The 24451-nt window shown below is 40.9% G+C and overlaps 1 protein-coding gene across 1 annotated transcript; it reads right to left on the reverse strand.

Moving 5' to 3' along the window:
• Positions 1–8157: 8157 nt before the first annotated feature.
• Positions 8158–9453, reverse strand: LOC123411131 (anthocyanin regulatory C1 protein-like). The gene is made up of 2 exons (XM_045104061.1): positions 9258–9453; positions 8158–9126 (listed from the first exon to the last, which is right to left on the reverse strand). The coding sequence occupies exons 1-2, from the start codon at positions 9388–9390 to the stop codon at positions 8498–8500; spliced, it is 762 nt and encodes a 253-aa protein (XP_044959996.1). The 5' UTR covers positions 9391–9453; the 3' UTR covers positions 8158–8497.
• Between the last annotated feature and the right edge of the window lie 14998 nt (positions 9454–24451).

Here is a 24451-nt window from a genome sequence, read left to right on the forward strand (position 1 = left end):
TTCTATTTTCATAATTAATAATTTTGACTATCCAAACTATTATCTATTTCGTTATTTTCAATTAAAAACAAGGTTTATTAAAAATTCTTTTTGCATATTTGAGAATTTGACAAAACTATGATAATGAAAAGTGTTTGAAATTGAATAAATAAGCAAAAGTATTTTCTATTTACATAATTAATAATTTTGACTATCCAAACTATTATCTATTTTGTTATTTTCAATTAAAAACTATGTTTATTAAAAATTCTTTTTGCATATTTGAGAATTTGACAAAACTATGATAATGAAAAGTGTTTAAAATTGAATAAATAATGCAAAACTATTTTTTTTCAAAAGTAATTATTTTGACTATCCAAACTATTATCTATTTTGTTATTTTCAATTAAAAAACTATGTTTATTAAAAATTCTTTTTGCATATTTGAGAATTTGACAAAACTATGATAATGAAAAGTGTTTGAAATTGAATAAATAATGCAAAACTATTTTCTATTTTTAAAAGTAATTATTTTGACTATCCAAACTATTAACTATTTTGTTATTTTTAATTAAAAACTATGTTTATTAAAATTCTTTTTGCATATTTGAGAATTTGACAAAACTATGATAATAAAAAGTATTTGAAATTGAATAAATAATGCAAAACTATTTTCTATTTTCAAAAGTAATTATTTTGACTATCCAAACTATTAACTTATTTTTTTTGAGGTAGTTGACCCTGAAATTGAAAAGCACTACAAATGAACTCTGAAAATGTTGAAATTTGGCATGCTATCATCATTTCACCCACATAGCATGTGTTAAAAAGTTGAGAGGGCTACGACAAAAACTGGACGCACTTCGTGTACAAAACGAACAATCTCTCTCGAAGTATCAGCGTTTCGAACGAGAACTCATCTCTTACAAAGGGATTTCATTTTTTTTGAACTTATTTGAACTCCATACTTTTTGTGTGTTCAAAATGCACCATTCAAAGGAACATCACAAAATTTCAACAATTTCTGACTTCATTTGGTATTCTTCGTGCATTTACTTTTTTTTTTTTGAGCTAGTTGACCGTGAAATTGAAAAGCACTACAAATGAACTCTGAAAATGTTGAAAGTTGGCATGCTATCATCATTTCACCCACATAGCATGTGTTAAAAAGTTGAGAGGGCTACGACAAAAACTGGTTGCACTTTGTGTACAAAACGAACAATCTCTCTCGAAGTATCAGTGTTTCAAACGAGAACTCATCTCTTACAAAGGGATTTCAGTTTTTGAACTTATTTGAACTCCATACTTTTTGTGTGTTCAAAATGCACCATTCAAAGGCACATCACAAAATTTCAACAATTTCTGACTTCATTTGGTATTCTTCGTGCATTTACTTTTTTTTCAGCTAGTTGACCCTGAAATTGAAAAGCACTACAAATGAACTCTGAAAATGTTGAAAGTTGGCATGCTATCATTATTTCACCCACATAGCATGTGTTAAAAAGTTGAGAGGGCTACGACAAAAACTGGACGCACTTCGTGTACAAAACGGACAATCTCTCTCGAAGTATCAACGTTTCGAACGAGAACTCATCTCTTACAAAGGGATTTCAGTTTTTGAACTTATTTGAACTCCATACTTTTTGTGTGTTCAAAATGCACCATTCAAAGGCACATCACAAAATTTCAACAATTTCTGACTTCATTTGGTATTTTTCGTGCATTTACTTTTTTTGAGCTAGTTGACCCTGAAATTGAAAAGCACTACAAATGAACTCTGAAAATGTTGAAAGTTGGCATGCTATCATCATTTCACCCACATAGCATGTCTTAAAAAGTTGAGAGGGCTACGACAAAAACTGGATGCACTTCGTGTACAAAACGGACAATCTCTCTCGAAGTATCAGCGTTTCGAACGAGAACTCATCTCTTACAAAGGGATTTCATTTTTTTGAACTTATTTGAACTCCATACATTTTTGTGTTCAAAATGCACCATTCAAAGGAACATCACAAAATTTCAACAATTTCTGACTTCATTTGGTATTCTTCGTGCATTTACTTTTTTTTTGAGCTAGTTGACCCTGAAATTAAAAAGCACTACAAATGAACTTTGAAAATGTTGAAAGTTGGCATGCTATCATCATTTCACCCACATAGCATGTGTTAAAAAGTTGAGAGGGCTACGACAAAAACTGGATGCACTTCGTGTAAAAACGGACAATCTCTCTCGAAGTATCAGCATTTCGAACGAGAACTCATCTCTTACAAAGGGATTTCATTTTTTTTTTGAACTTATTTGAACTCATACTTTTTGTGTGTTCAAAATGCACCATTCAAAGGCACATCACAAAATTTCAACAATTTCATATATGGTGGACACTAGCTCACCTATTGTATATGGTGGACATTCTTCTTCTCTCATATATGGTGGACACTAGCTCACCTGATTTTCCAACCGTCGATGATGGTCGCTACTCCTACTTCCCCTAGTGCATAACCAATATCTAGCACAAGGAGAAGAAGGAGAAGCGACCCCCCACAGCAACAGTCGACATTCTTCTTCTCTCATGTATGGTGGACACTCCCTCACCTGATTTTTCGACCGTCGATGATGGTCGCTACTCCTTCTTCCCCTAGTGCATAACAAATATCTAGCACAAAGAGAAGAAGGAGAAGCAACCCCCACAACAACAGTCGGCATTCTTCTTCTCTGATGTATGGTGGACACTCCCTCACCTTATTTTTTGACCGTCGATGATGGTCGCTATTCCTTCTTTCCCTAATGCATAACAAATATCTAGCACAAGGAGAAGAAGGAAAAGCGACCCCCACAACAAAAGTGGTTCCGCGGCACGCCACGTGGTTCCGCGGCATGCCACGTGGTTCCGCTGCACGCCACGTGGGACTAATGGTCTTTCATTTTTGAATGACTGTTTTAATCAAAAACAGATCTGTTACAAAAGGGATTTCATTTTTTGAACTTATTTGAACTGAAGACTTTTTGTATATATATGTGGTCGAAATGCATGATACCATGAAGTTAGAAAGGGCTAAACCATTCAAAAGTAGCAAATGAAGTTAGAAAGGGCTAAACCATTCAAATTTGGAAACTATAATGGCACAAACAGAAACTAGACATATATAAATTGGTCCAAGCAGTACATGATACTAGTCCAAACAATACATAATAATAGCTATCATAGATATATAGCTGGTCATAGTTGATACTAGTCCAATCAGAATGTCCACCTTATTCGAGGTGACGCTGGCCATAGTTGACGACTCGAATCTTGCGGTACAACTCGTATGAAACGTATGCATCTTTTGCTGCATACTCAATGTTGATACGATCAAGTGGGGCCTTCTCCCAAAGTTTGTGCCGAGACTTTGGAAAATTGGTCTTCATATCACCATATTCCTCGTCGATCAAGGCAACTGCCATATGAGCCATCGAAGTCCTGACATGTCGAAGCCTGAATACCGTTTGGAGATCAATGAGGCAACCAGTTGGTATCTCAATACCGAAGCTGTACCTCATCTTCAGCTTGTCGTTCGTTATGTCAACGGTAGCAAAAGTGATGCCGCTGCGAAGGAAGTCCATGAGTTCTGGACAATGCTTGTCACTACTGCAACCGAAACAAATTAAAATGGAACAAATGTTACATACTGCTGCAATAAGGAAACATGTTTCACTACAACTAAAGAGAAAATTATCTTTAGGATTCAAATAGAACATATGCAATGGAACCTAGAGAGATCACTATAGCTATCCAATGGAACCTAGAGAGATCACTAGCTATATGCAATTTTCATGACTATGACATATCATATTGCTATCCAATGGAACCTAGAGAGATCACTAGCTATATGCAATTTTCATAACCTTGGATCAAAGAACACCACATAAAATTGTATCACTACAACTATGATTTCAATGGAACATATTGAACCAATCAGATTTTTCAGATTGTGGAACACTATTCCAATCAGATTGTGTTCCCTTCAACTAATCAAAATTGTTTCACTACAACTATTTGAAGCGAACCAACTATGATTCCAATGGAACATATTAAACACTAATTGATTCTAATACGATTTTTCAGATTATGGAACACTATTCCAATCAGATTGTGTTCCCCTTCAACTAATCAGAATTGTTTCACTACAACTATTTGAAGGGAACCAACTATGATTGAAACAAATAAACTTACAATGTCATTACCTTGGATCAAAGAAAGCCTCAAAACTTACCTCGCCCATTAGAAGATCAAGACATGGTGTGCGAAGCATAGTTGGATGACGGCAACACCGCGTTGATCGGCCGTGTACTCCAGATCAAGCCCCAAGAACTTCTCATGATCCATTGCAGTGTCAAGCCATCGTTCCTTCAACTGTTCAAGAAAATACGGCATCTCCCTGCTCGCGTTCGTGTACACGACATCGAGCTTGGTCTTGCCATGTGCAAGCACCTCTCCAAAGCGAGTTGGCATGGTGGAAGAAGAGAAGGGAAGAAGAGAGGAGAAGAACAGAGCGAGAGCGAGAGAGAAGAAGAAACAAAGAAATGGCGACTCTGCTTCGGTTCGTGCTTTTCATCGCCCGAAACGACGCGGGATGCAAACCGTTTGGGCCTTTAGTCCCGGGTTGAGCCACCAACCGGGACTAAAGAGGTATACCAACGGTTGCCACCACTACGGCAGGCCACGTGTTAGGCCTTTAGTCCCGGGTTGAGCCACCAACCGGGACTAAAGGGGGATACGAACGGTTGCCACCACCACTGCCCACCGCGTAGCCCTTTAGTCCCGGTTTGGGACACGAACCGGGACTAAAGGCTCCTTACGGGCCGGGACTAAAGCCTCGAGGGAGGCATTGAGAATTGGGGCGACGTGGCCGGGCCTTTAGTCCTGGCCCAGAGGCAGGCCGGGACTAAAGGGTCCCGGCCAAAGGCCCGTTTTCCACTAGTGACATCTGCTCATATCCCTCGACGTTGTACCTTTTGATGCATTTCCCACAAGATACTCCCTCTGTTCTTGAATATAAGTTTTTTTAAATATTTCACTACGAACTACATACAGATATATATAGATATATTTTAAAATATAGATTCATCTATTTTGCTTCGTATGTAGTCCGTAATAAAATCTTTACAAAAATTTATATTTGAGAACGGCGGGAGTACCTTACATGAATAGAAAGATTGTGTTAACGTTCTTTTGTTGCCCTTTGTTGCCCGCAAGCATTCCTTGTATAATAATTTGAATTGTTGCGTGTATACATCTTTTTATGCGGGAGAGTAGTCTTTCATTATCAGCGAAGACTCCTAGCATTTCTTGGACCATGGAGGCCATTCAGCATTACTCCCTCTGTATCTAAATACTTGTAGTTGTATTAGTTCTTCCCGACTATAAGTATTTAGATAGAGGGAGAGATTAGTAAGCAGTGGCCACTGTTGCCTCGTTAACGTCTCGCAACATCTTATAAACATCACCTCTCAGGGCCTTACCACTTAGACCTTCCCAACGTCCTATTGTTAATTTCTTATAAGCTCACCATGAGTGAATTACCTTTTGGTGGGTTGGGAGAATGTGGGAGCATGACTCTATCAAGGGAGAGGACTTGTGGCACTGAGCCTCCCATACGTGTTTTTTCCATTGACATCCAAATTTAAACTTTCATAACTTCTCAACCATAAGTTCAAATTAAGTTTCGGTTTCATATTCGTGTTGCTTGTGGTGAGGGCTTTCAAATAAGATCCATTTTGAATATGTTAATCCAAAATTTAAATACGGTAAGTTCCACTTGACAAAACATAATAGGGGTAAATTACAAAATTGTTAAGTTTGAAAACTGAATCTGTAGATTTTGGAACTGGATCTTTTTTGAAGCGCAATTAGGTTAATATATTATTTGCATCAGGACCAGCCATTAGGCTATCATAAACTGTGATGAAGGAAAGGGCAGACATACGTGTAGCCCAGTAGGGGCCTTTGCCCCTACTCAAGTTTTTCAAACTTCACTAGAGTGTGTTTGTGTTTCATTGAAAATTACTCAAACTTGTCATATTTATAAAAGAAATCGCCCCCCCCCCCCCCCCCAATTCCATTAATTTGTCCCTTCTCCATTATTTTTCTGTGTCTGCCCCTGATGGAGTACTTTCTGTTGCCACTCGATCGAACATGTCCAAGCATCAGGGATTTGGTTGCCTGTGAGCTGCTGAAGGATGCCTTGAACTTCATTATTTTGATCAAAAGCTTGAGCAGAGACTGGAGTGTGGAAGTGATTTTGAAGGTCTCCTGAATGGATCATGTGTGCCAAGCTAGTTTTTTTTCACTTTTTGCAAAGGATAGTAATTCGGAACTAGAACTATGAACAAACAGGGAATCAAGGAATTCACAGATCACGAGGTAATCGTGCGTCCGGGCTGGCTGCACAGGTGCGTGCGCTTGAGAGTTTCCGCTCTGCAACCAAGCTTCAAATCCTAGTGCTCATATTTACACACATGCCGGTGCCTCATATTTACACACACGCCGGTGCACTCAATAGGAATTTTATGAGATTTAGAGATATATCCACCTGCCTTGATCTTTCAAACGTTGGGACATGATTGCTTGTGTGTATCTTCTGTGTAATTATGAACGAAACTGACCATTCGACATTGATCATCTTCTCCACTTGCGGCTAGTCATGATGCCGTGGCACATCACCTGAACTTTCCGCATGCCCCAACCGCAGGCATACCGGTTCGTCCATATGGGAGACTATGGTGCCGGCAAAAGTGACAATTATTTATTGGCTCCTCCACTTCGACAGAGTCAACACTAAGCAAAATCTACACCACAAAACCCTACTGCCTAACATGAAATTGTCCAACTCGTCCCATGATGACCAAGGCCGAGAGCAGCTCTTCGTTCTCTAGTCTGTTGTAGCAAGGGTTTGGAGGAAGATCAGCATCTGCCCCGCTTAAACCGCCTTGACAAAAAATTTCCATCTCCAACGCAAGCGGGCCTCCTTTTCTGCTCTCCCTCACCCTGTTTTTTATCCTTATTGTCGCTGAAAAAAAATTGGGAGGCACGGAATGCAAAGGTCATTAGGCAACTAAACCTCACCCCAAATAAGATACTACTAGTCGATATAGTTGGCAACACTCTGGTCGCATAGACTTACTACTTCCAGGCTCAAAACACACACACAACCCACCCTCCCAAGAGCGCAACGGAAGAGTCTTTGAAGATAAGTTCGCTCTGTTGGATCATATGCTAGACCAAATTAAGTGTGATGCTCACATGTGGGTCCGGGCCTAAATGCCTCCAACCCCTAGTTGTTTAGGGTCGCTCTTTTGGTTGTGAGTTATATTCTGTGTTAAGCATCTTGTTTAAGTTGTGTTGTAACTTGTGGACTATGTACTCTTCTCCATCTTCTATCATAGTCACATGCAACTCATGTATGGTACAAGATAAAATCCACGCCGGGTTGTGACGGGTTGTCGTGGCGAAACTATATTTCTTCAAGCTAATGCTTGACCATTTGTAATGAAATTCAGGAAGGTCGTTCCCAGGTGAAAGTTTCAAAAAGAAAAAAACAACAAAAAACTGGTTTGTAGCAACTATGTTCGGTGGCCCCTGGCAGCAGAAAAGGACACCTTGGGGAGATCGAGCAGCAAGTACAGTGAGGAAATCTCGGTAGCATATGTTGTTACAGAAACGTCCGTGGACGCCGACGCACGGCCGTCATCACATAGACCTTTGGCAAACGCTTCCATCCGGCGCGCCAGCCGAATCGTTCGACCGGTTGTGTGTGTTTTTTATACAAACGTTTTCATGCAGATTTTTTTCTCGTGTAAATTTGTTGCAACCAGCGTTCATATTTGCTATAAGCTTTTCTATTTACTACATTTGTTCAATAAAAAAGCTGCATATACGTTTGGTTGCAACTCGAGTTCGTTGAATTTTTGTTACAACCGGCGTTTTGACTTTTGCTACAACCGGCATCATTTTTTGCTGTAATCGTTCACTAAAAAAGTTGCATACACGTCACCTAGATTTTTGCTACAACCGGCGTTTGATTTTTTGCTACGACCCATCATCTTCTTTGTTTTTTTGCTACGATCACATAGATATTTTTTTGCTACAATTTTTTTTGCTGCAACCGTTGACGAAAAATATTGCATAGCATCAAAATTTGTTGCATGAAGATATCTGACAGCCCCCTGCAGATCTGACGGTCACGCTGCAACCGGTGCTAGCACTCGCGCCGGCGCGCCTACGCGTAGTACTGTCCTAGACCTTTTCTGTTGCGCTGTCGTGGACATGTGAGGAACGACGCCACCTTATCATTTTTTTCCCTCAAAACTAACGTCTACACGAACAACTCAGTACACTCGCAACGTACGGGAGCTAGCCAGCCACGTAGTACGTATACCGTGTACGCACAGTTTCCCTTTGAGGAAGCGCGTACGTACAACGGCGCACCACGTACTTAACATGTGAGCGAGCTCGATCGATCACGTGTGATCGAGAGGTTTAACCGGCCATGTGCAGGGACTTGAGCCATTCCTCGTCGGACTCGAGGAACGACGCCAGGGCTCTCACGTCGTCCATCCAGTCTCCCCCGCCGGACCCCGACGAGCAAAGCTCGGCCGGAGACGCCTCCGAGGCCGAGCTGCTACCGCTGCAGGCATGAAATGGTGGCTCTTCTCCCCTGGTCCGCGTCTCCTCGACGACCGGCGCGGGCGGCGGCGTCTCCCGGCGGAAGAAGAGGCCGCCAGTGCACCTCACGGGCTTGGGCGCCCACACAGCGGCCGGCGACGACGAAGGCGCCGCGGCGTGGAGGACGGCAAGGACTGAGGTGGAGAGCGCCGCCGCGGCGCTCCCCGTGGAGCTGGAGGATCCGGAGGCGATGGTCCTCGCCGCGGCAATGGCGGGCCGGGCGGGGAGCGCCTTCCTGCCGAGCGTGCTGTTCCAGTAGTTCTTGATTTCGTTGTCTGTTCGGCCGGGCAGCCTGCCGGCGATGATGGACCACCTGTTGCCGAGCAGGCCGTGGAGCCTGACGATGAGCTCCTCCTCGTCGTCGGAGATGTTGCCCCGCTTGATGTTCGGCCGGAGGTAGTTCAGCCACCGCAGCCGGCAGCTCTTGCCGCACCGCCGCAGACCTGCATGCATGCAGATTCATTCAGTTAACAACTTAACATGCGTCACCACCCACTCTCCATGCAGCTCTCCAATGCTCAAAACTGAACAAAACTTTGACGAACATATGGGATGAGGATGGATCAGTACGTACCAGCTCGCTGGGGGAGCTCCCTCCACCGGCCTTCGCCATGGGCCTTGACGTAGGAAGCCAGGCTTTCGTCCTCCTTGCTCGTCCACGCCCCTCGCTTCACCCCTTCCTTGGCACAGCACGCCCTCCTCCCCATCCTCTCAACCTCTCTCCCTCTATCTCTATCTCGCCGTGTGTGCTTTGTTAGACAGGGGGAGTGGTCTGTGGGCAGCACGTACGGGTTGCTGGAAGTATTTATACACCGGCGACGCAGCGCGACTACGTGGCCTGCTTAGCACCTTTCCTCAAGTGTCAGATGGACCAAAAGGCCGGGAAGGCTTCCATGTGTGCATCAGCACATATCTAAGAACATGTACAATGATTGATAATACGGTTTTATATTAAAACTCATATTTAATTTAAAGATGACAACAAAAACATGTTTATAATAGATATCTCTTAGCATCCTTTATAATAATTAAATATCTTCTATTAAAACGATAGAAAAGAATGATGATGATTTGACACTCTAAACTTTAAGATGTATCAACGGTAAAGATTAAAAGTACTACACGTAAAAAAACTGAAACATGTTGACTTTTCGTAGCAAGTTTGTAATGCGACACGACAACGCACATGTATAGGCATATAAAAGATGGCAAGCCTACGGATATCTACGAAAGACACACACGCACACAGGCTCTTTATTTAGAATCTTTCCTCCCAAAAGAAATACAGGACACGGTCTCTTTTATATATATAAAAAATTTACACAGTCTCAGCAACCACAAAAATCTGTGCACCGTGGGTTGCAACGACCATAAAGACACTGCAGACACATACTGATTAGACTTTTTTTATTCGGAACAAATGCATGATTGATTAGCATGGCCATTTGACACACGTGGCAAATGAAACTCAGCTGGAAGTCTAAATTTAATATTCCGCACAGTGGACACATGATATGACCAAACAAAAATCCAACTGCAATTTGATTCATGGTGCCGTGGTGAATGAGATACGATCACATAGCGTTCGCGCAAGATCCATATAATCCTTCGTGAAAATTTCTTCAAAAACAATTTGGTGATGGATGTGAAAAAGAATAGTGTAGGATGAAACATGAAAATCTTTAATCGCTGAACCAAAAAACATATGAACATACATGCATGTGTGTGCGAGCATGGGTGTAGAGAGAGAACACATGGTTTAGGTTCGGAATACAACAGTTAAGATTATGGACAAGAAAGACATCTCGGAGAAAACAGTCAAGCAAAAACCTCTACGTGAATGCAAGGCATTGAGTGAGATAGTTAAATTATACAAAAAAGACCCTTCTACATAAAATATCACTTCATGTATAAAATGCACTGCTCCTTTTAAGTTCATAAACAATATTACTTTATTTATACAAGAATTTTGGATTGAAAGTCAGCAATAGCAAATTGTACATGACAAGCTACCCTATATCGTCGATTGTGGCTAATTTTGCTTTGTTTATAGCTATTTTTTTAAGAAGTATATTGAGAATTCTCATTTAGTAGACAAAGCAAAAAAAAATCTGGGTATATATGAAACTTTCCATAAGACTTATTAGGGATTTTTTTTATCCACTGTATAAAGAGAATATTTGTCACATTTGAAATTTTAATAAAATGTAATTTAAACTATTAGTTCATAATCCTAGAGAAAGATACACGGTCTCCAGAGAATTACCACGTGGCATATTTGTGTGAAATCCAAATTTAATAAAAAAAATCCTAAGTACTAGCCGCTTGAAAGATAACACTAAAATGACATGTTAGGTTCGTTCCATTTGAAATTACGACTATCAAGGTCTAGTTTAAGCACTACATTTTTATTGCTAAAATCAATAAGCGATTTGTATAATGCAATGACAATATATGTGTACTATTAATATATATTCAGATTTAAATCTTAGTGATAAAAATTTAAATGGCGAGGTAAGGTTCGATAGCATAGCATGAGGAGGAGGGAAAGAGAGGGAAAACTAGACCTTGAGTTGAAAGACTATAGTTTTGCATTGTGAGACACATTCCTTTTTGCTCTTTAGGGACCGAGGCCATCAAAAATGTCATCAACACATTGGTTTACCGTCCTTTGTAGTTCAAGTTATCGGTCGTCAGTCCAACAACAAAACTCTAAAATTCAGAAACTTTTCAACCATCTATATGAGAAAATTTATAAAGTAAATCAGGTTTTTAATTTTCATACATCACACAATTATATGCGAAAGGAAAAACGTTGAGCCTAAAATCTTCACAGGCATAACTAATGTGGATACTGGGAGCTTATGCATATGTAAAGTGCAAAATGTTCATTTTAAACTAAATATTATGTAGAATATAACATGCCAAAACAATAATATGAAACAAATCAAGCCGCGCAAATGCGCAGGTCACCCTGCTAGTTCTTAAAAAGGTGATAAAATATATTGTGTTAAGAGATGATCCCTTAAATAAGAAAAAACAAGTATTTTTTTGATTTCTTTCTCTCCTTCATTTTAACATTTATCCTAGTACATGACATTCATAAGATAGCAATATTGTACATGCCCTAACCAAGACCGCCGTCCCACACCGCCGTTATACATCGGTGATGACATCCCTCCAAATTCGATGTCATATTTCTGTAAAGCCCTTCCCAATGCATCGGTGCTAAGGGTGTCACATAGGCAAAACAATGATGTGACAAAGCAATTAAAGAGGAGAGAGAGCATTATGGTGATCTCATGAAGAAACAGTTCTAAGCACGTGAACCTATGTAAAAACACTACGAACCAATGCATGAAGAAGTTTAATTATTAAAGAATTCCATGAGAAAAGCTTACCAACAAAAGCTAAGCACATATGTATTGAGAATACTAGTTACTAAAGTTTTTAATATACATAACACACCATCTAAGGCTGCCCGTAATGGGTGTATCATAGGTAGTATCATGCATGAATTAAATGAGGAAAGAGAGGGTTGAGTATCATATTATGATACCGTATCGTATTAAATAATGTGCTACTATGTGTCTTATATGTCAATAAATGACCTACCCTATGATACTAACATATGATACTAAGCATTACGGATGTGGTATCATACACTAGTATCATATGCATGTATCATGTGTTAGTATCATAAAACGATTTATTTATTGTCATGCATGACGTATAGTAGCACAACATTTAATATGATACGGTATCATAATATGATACTTAACTCTTTCTTTCTTCTTTTAATCTCATGCTACCTCATCAAATATGTCTAGTTGACATGCATGATATTACTTATAATACTTTCATTACAACCAGCCAAAGCACCAACGGATTGGGAGAGGCCTAACAGACCTATTCATAGTTTCGTTGGGAGAGGAAAGCTAATCTCCCATGCACCGAAAGTATCGTGCATGCATGCGCCGTTCGTTTGCTTGGAGATCCGATGCCATGCATCGCACTCGCATTTAATTAGATCATTCTTTCACCACATGCAAGCACACTGTTCCAGCTATGCCCCACCATTCCATGCCTTTTTATTTTATTTCCAAGTTTAAATCTATTCTATCTATTGGACCGAAAGTACAATTTATGATCTGTTTTCATATTTGTCTTTTTAACGACAAGAATTTTAAATTAGGCCACTTTTGAGCATATTTCAACAATTTAAAATTTTAAATTCTGAAAAATGATGAAACACTATAAAAGTACATGGAACAATGTTATGTTTGGCTAAAAAAATATTCGTTTAGAATTGTGTTGCAATAAAATCTACTAATATTTACAAACTTTTAGATACTAAGAATCAATTTAATACATATTGGCACATAATGTAACAGTATGATATGCAACGGAATATGGTGAGCCAGTAGTGAAATAATAAGTGTTTTTACCAAACAGAATGAAACATTATTAAAAAATCATAGAATTAATAAATTTGAATGGAACAAGTTTGAAACATGGTAATTTAGTTGTCACGACTAAATTTCTGAAAAATATATTCAATATTGGTCTTGTTTTAAAGATCTTATAAGAAAAACACAATTGTGCAAACATACTGTAAATATAAATTTATTACAATATACATTAGGCATCTATTTATTTGAACGAAACTTAGTCACTACAAAATAGTATGTGCATGTATGTAGGTGAGAGAAAAAAAAAACTATAAATGATGTCAGCGGTCCCACGCAACAATGAAACAATGCGTTGAATGTGTTGGAAATATTCCCTAAAGGCAATGATAAAATAGTTATTATTATATTTCCTGTTTCAAGATAATCGTTTATTATCCATGTTATAATTGTATTGAATGAAATCATAGATACATGTGTGGATATATAGACAAAACAATGTCCCTAGCAAGCCTCTAGTTGGCTAGTGAGTTGATCAAGGATGGTTAAGGTTTTCTGACCATATGCAAGTGTTGTCTCTTGAGAACCAGATCACATCATTAGGAGAATCATGTGATGGACTAAGACCCAAACTATGAACATAGCATGTGATCGTGTCATTTTGTTGCTATTGTTTTCTGCGTGTCAAGTATTCATTCCTATGACCATGAGATCATGTAACTCACTAACATCAGAGGAATACCTTGTGTGTATCAAACGTCACAACGTTACTGGGTGACTATAAAGGTACTCTACAGATATCTCCGAAGGTGTCTGTTGAGTTAGCATGGATCAAGACTGGGATTTGTCACTCCGTGTGACAGAGAGGTATCTCGGGGCCCACTCGATAATACAATATCACATACAAGCCTTGCAAGCAATGTGACTCAAGTGTAAGTCACGGGATCTTGTATTACAGAACGAGTAAAGAGACTTTTCGGTAACGAGATTGAAATAGGTATAGGGATACCGACGATCAAATCTCGGGCAAGTAACATACCGAAGGACAAAGAGAATGTTATACGGGGTTATATGAATCCTTGGCACAGAGGTTCAACCGCAAAGATGTTCGGAGAATATGTAGGATCCAATATGGACATCCAGGTCCCGCTATTGGATATTGACCGAGGAGTGTCTCGGGTCATGTCTACATAGTTCTCCAACCCGCAGGGTCTGCACACTTAAGGTTCGATGACGTTTTAGTATAGTTGAGTTATATGTGTTGGTGACCGAAGGTTGTTCGGAGTCCCAGATGAGATCACGGACATCACGGGGGTTTCTGGAATGGTCCGGAAACGAAGATTGATATATAGGATGGTTTCATTTGGTCACCAAAAAGTTTTCGGACATTACTGGCAGTGTACCGGGAGTGACGAATGGGTTCCGGGAATTCACCGGAACGGGCCCACCCACCCGGGAGTGAGCCCAGTAACCCTAGGGTGGCGCACCAGCCCTTAGTGGCCTGGTGAGGCCAGCCCAAGAGGGCTATGGCGCCACAAGAGAAAAAATACCAAAGGAAAGAAAAAAAAAAGGAAAGAGGGAGGTGGGAAGGAAGGAGTGGACTCCTTCCCCCAAACCGAATTGGGATGGGAGTCCACCTCCTCCTCTCGGCCGTCGCCTTTGGGGCTCCTTTGAGCCCCAAGGCTAGCCCCTCCCATCCTCCTATATATATTGGTGGTTTTAGGGCTTTTGCGACACAACATTGCCACGTGCAACTCAAACCTATACCACGTAGTTCTTCCTCTAGATCAGATTTCTGCGGAGCTCGGGTGGAGCCCTGCAGGAGTAGATCATCACCACCACCGGCGGTCCGTCACGCTGCCGGATAACTCATCTACTTCTCCGTCTCTCTTGCTGGATCAAGAAGGCCGAGATCGTCATCGAGCTGTACGTGTGCAGAACGCGGAGGTGCCGTTCGTTGGGTGCTAGATCATAACGGATCGTGGGAAGGATCGCGGGATGACAGTGATTTGAATCACGAAGCTGTACCACTACATCAATCGCGTTTCTTAACGCTTCTCGCGTAGCGATCTACAAGGGTATGTGGATCTAATCTCCCTCTCATAGATGAACATCACCATGATAGGTCTTCGTGTGCGTAGAATTTTTTTGTTTCCCATGCAACGTTCCCCAACAGTGGCATCATGAGCTAGGTTCATGTGTAGATGTTATCTCGAGTAGAACACAAAAGTTTTTGTGGGTGTTGATGTTCAATTTGCTGCCCTCCTTAGTCTTTTCTCGATTCGGCGATATTGTTGGATTGAAGCGGCCCGGACCGACATAAATCGTACGCTTACGAGAGACTGGTTTCATCGACCAACATGCAACTCGTTGCATAAAGATGACTGGCGGGTGCCTGTTTCTTGAACTTTAGTTGAATTGGATTTGACCGAGGCGGTCCTTGGAGAGAGGTTAAATATCAATTTGCACATCTCCATTGTGGTTTTGCGTAAGTAAGATGCCATCACACTAGATACCCATAGCAGCCACGTAAAACATGCAACAACAAATTAGAGGACGTCTAACTTGTTTTTGCACGGTATGCTTGTGATGTGATATGGCCAAAGACATGATGTGACATATTGGATGTATGAGATGATCATGTTGTAATAGTTAATATCGACTTGCACGTTGATGCTAAGGCAACCGACATGAGCCATAGGGTTGTCTTTAAACTAACATTTGTGTTTGCAGATGCGTTTACTATATTGCTAGGTTGTAGCTTTAATAGTAATAGCATAGATAGCACGACAACCTCGATGGCGGCACGATGATGGAGATCATGATGATGGAGATCATGGTGTGGCTTCGGTAACAAGAAGATCATGTCGGTGCTTTGTTGATGGAAATCAAGAAGCACAAGATCATGGCCATATCATGTCACTTATGAATTACATGTGATGTTAATCCTTTCATGCACCTTATCTTGCTTAGAACTACGGTAGCATTATAAGGTGATCCCTCACTAAAATTTCAAGATGAAATTGTATTCTCCCCGACTGTGCACCGTTGCGACAGTTCATCGTTTCGAGACACCACGTGATGATCAGGTGTGATGGACTCAATGTTCACATACAACGGGTGCAAAACAGTTGCACACGTGGAACACTTGGGTTAAACTTGACGAGCCTAGCATGTGCAGACATGGCCTCGTAACACATGAGACCGAAAGGTCGAGCATGAATCATATAGTTGATATGATTAGCATAGAGATGTTTACCACTGAAACTATACTCAACTCACGTGATGATCGAACTTGAGTTAGTGAATTTGGATCATGCACCACTCAAATGACTAGAGGGGTGTATTTTTTTGGGTGGGAGTTTATTAGTTAAACTCTAATTATCTTGAACATAGTCTAAGTCCACTTTGCAATATTTTATGTTGTAGATCAATGGCTCACGCAGTAGCAACCCTGAATTTCAATACGTTCCTAGAGAAAGCTAAGTTGAAAGATGATGGAAGCAACTTTCTAGACTCGGCACGTAATCTTAGGCTCATCCTACAAGCTGGGAAAAAGAATTATGTCCTTGATGTTGTGCTAGGAGATGAACCACCCGCTACGTCTCACCAAGATGTTTTGAACGCTTGGCAATCGCGTAAGGAGGACTACTGAGTAGTTCAATGTGCAGTTTTGTATGGCTTAGAACCGGGACTTCAACGTCGCTATGAGCGTCATGGAGCATATGAGATGTTCCACGAGTTGAAGTTTATCTTTCAGAAGAACGCCCGGATCGAGAGGTATGAGACCTCCTATAAATTCTATGCTTGCAAGATGGAGGAGAATTCGTCTATCAGTGAACATGTGCTCAAAATGTCTGGGTACTCAACCCGTCTAGCTGAGCTGGGGATTGAACTCCCGCAAGAGGCTATCACTGATAGAATTCTTCAATCAGTGCCACCTAGCTATAAGATCTTTGTGTTGAACTATAACATGCAAGGGATGAACAAGTCACCCGGCCAGTTATTGGCGATGTTGAAAGTCGCAGAGTCAGCACTCCGGAAAGAGCATCAAGTGTTGATGGTCAATAAGACCACTTGTTTCAAGAAAAACGGCAAAGGCAAGAAGGGTAACTCCAAGAAGAGCGGCAGCTTGTTGCCAATCCGACGAAGAAACCCAAGGCTGGATCTAAGCCGGAAACTGAGTGTTATTATTGCAAGGGGATGGGTCACTGGAAGCGCAACAGCCCCAAGTATTTGGCTGATAAGACGGCAGCCAAAGAAAAATAAGGTATATGTGATATACATGTTATTTATGTGTACTTAACCAACTCTCGTAGTAGTGCCTGGGTATTTGATACTGGTTCTATTACTCATATTTGCAACTCGAAGCAGGAACTGTGGAATAAACGAAGGCTGGCAAAGGATGAAGTGACGATGCGCATGGGAAATGGTTCCAAGGTTGATGCAATCACCGTCGGCACAGTCTCACTTCAGTTACCATCAGGATTAGTTATGAACTTAAATAATTGTTATTTGGTGCCTGCGTTAAGCATGAACATTATATCTGGATCTTGTTTATTGCGAGACGGTTACTCATTTAAGTCAGAGAATAATGGTTGTTCTATTTCTATGAGTAATATCTTTTATGGTCATGCACCCAATGTGAGAGGATTGTTCATATTGAATCTTGATTGTGATGATACACATATACATAACATTGAGACCAAAAGAGTAGAGTTAACAATGATAGTGCCACATTTTTGTGGCACTGTCGCTTAGGTCATATTGGAGTAAAGCGCATGAAGAAACTCCATTCCGATGGACTTTTGGAGTCACTTAATTTTGAATCACTTGGCACGTGCGAACCATGCCTCATGGGCAAGATGACTAAGACTCCGTTCTCCGGAACAATGGAGCGTGCAAGTGACTTGTTGGAGATTATACATACCGATGTGTGTGGTCCGATGAGTGTGGAGGCGCGCGGAGGATATCGTTATTTTCTCACCTTCACTGACGATTTTCTTAGGTATGGATATATCTACTTGATTAAGCACAAATATGAAACGTTTGAGAAGTTCAAGCAATTTCAGAGTGAAGTTGAAAATCATCATAACAAGAAGATCAAGTTCCTACGTTCTGATCGTGGGGGTGAATATCTGAGTTTTGAGTTTGATGCTCACTTAAGACAATGTGGAATAGTTTCACAGTTGACACCGCCTGGAATACCATAGCGTAATGGTGTGTCCGGACGTTGTAATCGTACTTTGTTAGATATGGTGCGATCTATGATGTCTCTTACCGATTTGTCGTTATCGTTTTGGGGTTATGCATTAGAGACAGCTGCATTCACTTTAAATAGGGCACCATCAAAATCCGTTGAGACGACACCATACGAGCTGTGGTATGGCAAGAGGTCAAAGTTGTCGTTTCTTAAAGTTTGGGGATGTGATGCTTATGTCAAAAAACTTGAGCCTGAAAAGCTGGAACCCAAAGCAGAAAAGTGCGTCTTCATAGGTTACCCAAAGGAGATAGTTGGGTACACCTTCTATCTAAGATCCGAGGGCAAAGTGTTTGTTGCTAAAGACAAAGATTTTCTTGAGAAGGAGGCTCTCTCGAAAGAATTGAGTGGGAGGAAGATAGAACTTGATGAGGTTGTAGAACCTCTACTCCCTCTAGATGGTGGCGTAGGGCAGGGGAAACCTCTGTCGAAGCAACGCCGGTTGAGGAGGAAGCTAATGATGACGATCATGAAGCTTTGGATCAAGTTCCTATCGGACCTCGCAGGTCGACAAGATCACGTACTGCTCCTGAGTGGTATGGTAATCATGTCTTATCAATCATGTTGTTAGACAACAATGAACGTGCAAATTACGAAGAAGTAATGGTGGTTCCGGATTCCAACAAATGGCTGGAGGCCATGAAGTCCGAGATAGGATCTATGTATGAAAACAAAGTGTGGACTTTGGAAGTATACCTGAAGGTCGAAAGGCTATTCAGAACAAATGGATCTTCAAGAAGAAGACGGACGCACACGGTAATGAAACCGTTTATAAAGCTCGAATTGTGGCAAAGGGTTTTTCACAAGTTCAAGGAGTTGACTATGATGAGATGTTCTCACCGGTAGCGATGCTTAAGTCCATCCGAATCATGTTAGCAATAGCTGTATTTTTCGATTATGAAATCTAGCAGATGGATGTCAAAACAGCGTTCCTTAATGATTTTCTTAAGGAAGAGTTGTATATGATGCAACCAAGGGTTTTTTCGATCCAAAGAATGCTAACAAAGTATGCAAGCTCCAGCGATCCATTTATGGACTGGTGCAAGCATCTCGGAGTTGGAATAAGCTCTTTGATGAGGTGATCAAAGCATTTGGGTTTATACTAGTTGTTGGAGAATCTTGTATTTACAAGAAAGTGAGTAGGAGCTCTGTGAAGTTTCTAATATTATATGTGGATGACATATTGCTGATTGGAAACACTGTGGAGTTTTTAGAGAGCATAAAATATTACTTGAACAAATGTTTTTCTATGAAGGACCTAGGAGAAGCTGCTTACATATTAGGCATTAAGATCTATAGGGATAGATCGAGAGGCCTAATAGGACTTTCACAAAGCACATACCTTGATAAAGTTTTGAAGAAGTTCAAAATGGAGCGGTCCAAGAAGGGGTTCTTGTAGTATTACAAGGTATAAAGTTGAGTAAGACTCAGTGTCCAGTAACTGCGGAAGATAGAGAAAAGATGAGTATTGTCCCATATGCTTCAGCCATAGGGTATATCATGTATGCAATGTTGTGCACTAGACCGGATGTCAGCCTAGCCATAAGTATGGTAGGAATGTTTCAAAGTAATCCAGGAGTGGATCACTTGACGACGGTCAAGAATATTTTGAAGTACCTGAAAAGGACTAAGGAAATGTTTCTCGTTTATGGAAGTGACGAAGAGCTCGTCGTAAAGGGTTACGTTGATGCAAGCTTTGACACTGATCCGGATGACTTTAAGTCTCAAAACGGATATGTATTTATTCTTAATGGAGGTGCGGTAAGGTGGTGTAGTTCCAAGGAAAGCGTCGTAGTTGATTCTACATGTGAAGCGGAGTACATGGCTGCCTCGAAGGCAGCTAAGGAAGATGTCTGGATGAAGCAGTTCATGACGGATCTTGGAGTTGTGCCAAGCGCACTAAATCCAATAACTCTGTTCTGTGACAACACTGGTGCCATTACTTTAGCAAAGGAACCAAGGTTTCACAAGAAGACCAGACACATCAAATGACGCTTCAACCTCATCCGTGACTACGTCTAAGGAGAGGACGTAAATATTTGCAAACTGCACACGGATCTAAATGTAGAAGATCCGCTGACTAAACCTCTTCCACGAGTGAACCATGATCAACACCAGAACTGTATGGGTGTTAGATTCATTCCAATGTAAATCACATGGCGATGTGAGACTAGATTACTGACTCTAGTGCAAGTGGGAGACTGTTGGAAATATGCCCTAGAGGCAATGATAAAATCATAATTATTATATTTCATGTTTCAAGATAATCGTTTATTATCCATGTTATAATTGTATTGAATGAAATCATAGATACATGTGTGGATATATAGACAAAACAATGTCCCTATCAAGACTCCAGTTGGCTAGCCAGTTGATCAAGGATGGTTAAGGTTTTCTGACCATATGCAAGTGTTATCTTTTGATAACTGGATCATATCATTAGGAGAATCATGTGATGGACTAAGACTCAAACTATGAACGTAGCATATGATCGTGTCATTTTGTTGCTATTGTTTTCTGCATGTCAAGTATTCATTCCTATGACCATGAGATCATGTAACTCACTGACACTGGAGGAATACCTTGTGTGTATCAAATGTCACAACGTTACTGGGTGACTATAAAGGTACTCTACAGGTATATCCGAAGGTGTCCGTTGAGTTAGCATGGATCAAGACTGGAATTTGTCACTCCGTGTGATGGAGATGTATCTCGGGGCCCACTCGGTAATACAACATCACATACAAGCCTTGCAAGCAATGTGACTCAAGTGTAAGTCACGGGATCTTGTATTATGGAACGACTAAAGAGACTTGCCTGTAAAGAGATTGAAATAGGTATAGGGATACCGACGATCAAATCTCGGGCAAGTAACATTCCGAAGGACAAAGGGAATATTATAGGGGATTATATGGATCCTTGGCACATAGGTTCAACCGATAAGATCTTCGTAGAATATGTAGGATCCAATATGGACATCCAGGTCCCGCTATTGGATATTGACCGAGGAGTGTCCCGGGTCATGTGTACATAGTTCTCAAACCCGCAGGGTCTGCACACTTAAGGTTCGATGACGTTTTAGTATACTTGAGTTATATGTGTTGGTGATCGAAAGTTGTTCGGAGTCCAGGATGAGATCATGGACGTCACGAGGGTTTCCGAAATGGTCCGAAAATGAAGATTGATATATAGGATGGTTTCATATGGTCACCGAAAAGTTTTCGGACATTACCGACAGTGTACCGGGAGTGACGAATGGGTTCCAAGAATACACCGGGAGGGGCCCACCCACCCGGGAGTCAGCCCAGTAACCCTAGGGTGGCGCACTAGCCCTTAGTGGGATGGTGAGGCCAGCCCAAGAGGGCTATGGCGCCACAAGAGAAAAAATACCAAAGGAAAGAAAAAAGGAAAGAGGGAGGTGGGAAGGAAGGAGTGGACTCCTTCCCTCAAACCGAATTGGGATGGGAGTCCACCTCCTCCTCTCGGTCGGCGCCCTTGGGGCTCCCTTGAGCCCCAAGGCTAGCCCCTCCCCTCCTCCTATATATATTGGTGATTTTAGGGTTTTGGAGACACAACTTTGCCACGTGCAACTCAAACCTATACCACATAGTTCTTCCTCTAGATCGAATTTCTACGAAGCTCGGGCGGAGCCCTGCAGGAGTAGATCATCACCACCACCGGCGCGCTTTCACGCTGTCGGAGAACTCATCTACTTATTCGTCTCTCTTGCTCGATCAAGAAGGCCGAGATCGTCATCGAGATGTACGTGTGTTGAACGCGGAGGTGCCGTTCGTTTGGTGCTAGATCGGAATGGATCGTGGGACGACGGTGATTTGAATCACGAAGCTGTACCACTACATCAAGCGCGTTTCTTAACGCTTCCCGCTTAACGGTCTACAAGGGTATGTGGATCTAATATCCCTCTCATACATGAACATCACCATGATAGGTCTTCGTGTGCGTAAGAAATTTTTTATTTCCCATGCAACGTTCCCCAACAGAATGCATGCCCGGGAGGTCCCGTACATGGTAGAAAATCCTCTCTCTTCCTTGGGAGCATCTTAGACTTCTCACAATGAGGAGTAACATAGAGTAGTAACATACATATTTTACTACTCTAAGTTACTATCTCCATAGTGGATAATAACATAGAAGTAGTAACATTGAGCCTTTAATTTATTAGCATATAGACTCATCTTGCCTTGGTATCCGCTACATTACTCCTACTATGAGTAACATGCTAAGTTACTCAATTTCTCTCTCTTCTCATTAATTAGTTGCCACATCGTATTTCTTGCTTAGGTGACATCTATGTTACCACCTATGTTAATTCCATTGTGGGTAGTCTTAGGAGCGTCTAAATTTTAGGTAGGTGAAAAAACATTTGACATCAGTCACTTCTTTTCATGTCTATATGGGATTTACACCCAACCATCGACACGTCATATTCCTTATCTCTCTCAAACATGATCTGATCCACTTCTCTGTAACCGCCGACCTATCTTGGCCCATTCGCCTACCTCCACCCCTGTGGCCGGCGGGCACTACTACACATCGCCCGGACCTCCCCCATCGCCGTTGCTAGCCCCTACCGGGATCGTTCTTTTCTGCCCCACACCATCAGTAAAGAACTTCGGTGATCTCCTGCACCCCATCCCTAAAGATACATAGTGGGGTTGTAGCTTCCCCTTAAGATAGATAGTGGGGTTATGACTCCCCTCTAAGACAGATAGTATGGTTGTCCTCTTCGGCAAGGTCCCTTCTTCTAGAGGGAGCTGGGGATGAATAGAAAAAACGATTGACACAAAGAAAAATTTCACGCACCTGAGTTATAGCAAAACTGATTTTCCTTTTATGTCCAAGTGGCACAAACATTACTTGCGCCATCACAATATTATTGTAAGGGCACCTACAAATATACATGTTAGCTTACACATATTTTGGCTACACAAGATAATTTATGACGTGCGAATAGAGCATCCCTTGGATGGTTAGCTTCCTTGTGATGAAACCAATCTGACGGGGTTCAAGTCCTAGACTTGACACTGCCCCTCGTATTTTTCTGGATTTATTCCAGATCTTATAGTGATGTGCGTTCTGTAACAAAAGAAATTCCCGTTCATTATGAAGGTGTCATAGAGTCAAGTGTATGTGCATGTGTAAGCATCGACTCTTCTTTAAGATTGTGTGAGACTCTTTAGTAAGATTTAGACTCAGAGTCGTTGGCCTTATTTTTTGTATGTGTTGTTGCATTTAATAACCTGGACTATGCTACTTAAAATAGGCACAATAAAATGATATAAGATGACTATAAGGACTTAAATATTATATCTTTAGAAGAAAGAGAAACAAGTTGTAGATGTAGCTGCAACACAAATTTCAAGACACTTTGTGAGATTGTAAGGTGGACCAACTATGAATAAAGTAATACACATTTAGAACTTAATATTATACGTGCATGCTATAGCAGGTTGGCTTTAAATGACATGACAACTTCTTATAGCCTATTGGTTGTATTATTAACCATGCTCTTATGACTCTAAATAATGTAGAGAAACCACATAGTCAACGACTCGCTTTATCATTGTGGGCGCTCTAATTTGCTTTGATAGCTAATACTTCCTCCGTCCCGATGTATAAGTTATTTTAGGTTATGCATCATGACCAAAACGAAGAGGAAAACGGAAGAAATCAACGCTAATTTTCTTATTAATACCATTGCATGCAATGAATTGACCATTGCATGTCGTGCTAGTTAGTCTTAAGTTATTAAAAACATACACACCACATGTGTCTTATTGGTCGATTCCTTTATTTATGTCAAAAAATAAAAAAAACGCGGTGAAAGTTAATGCGCCGCGCCGAAGTGTTTTGAAATTATTTGATTTTTGTAAGATGATTTATACACCGGAACGGAGGGACTAGTATGATACATGACCAAACTTATAAATAGTGCATTATGTCATTTCGCGGCAATCCAGTTAGAAGCTATGAAAAATATAGCAAAGCTAAGGCCCATTTAATGATTTATAGGTCAAAGTAAAAAAAATACAATCAGACATCATATATGATAAACATATACTCCACGAACACATGTTC

Source organism: Hordeum vulgare, chromosome 7H (assembly GCF_904849725.1).
Source record: "Hordeum vulgare subsp. vulgare chromosome 7H, MorexV3_pseudomolecules_assembly, whole genome shotgun sequence".
In the NCBI taxonomy this organism is placed as follows: domain Eukaryota; kingdom Viridiplantae; phylum Streptophyta; class Magnoliopsida; order Poales; family Poaceae; genus Hordeum; species Hordeum vulgare.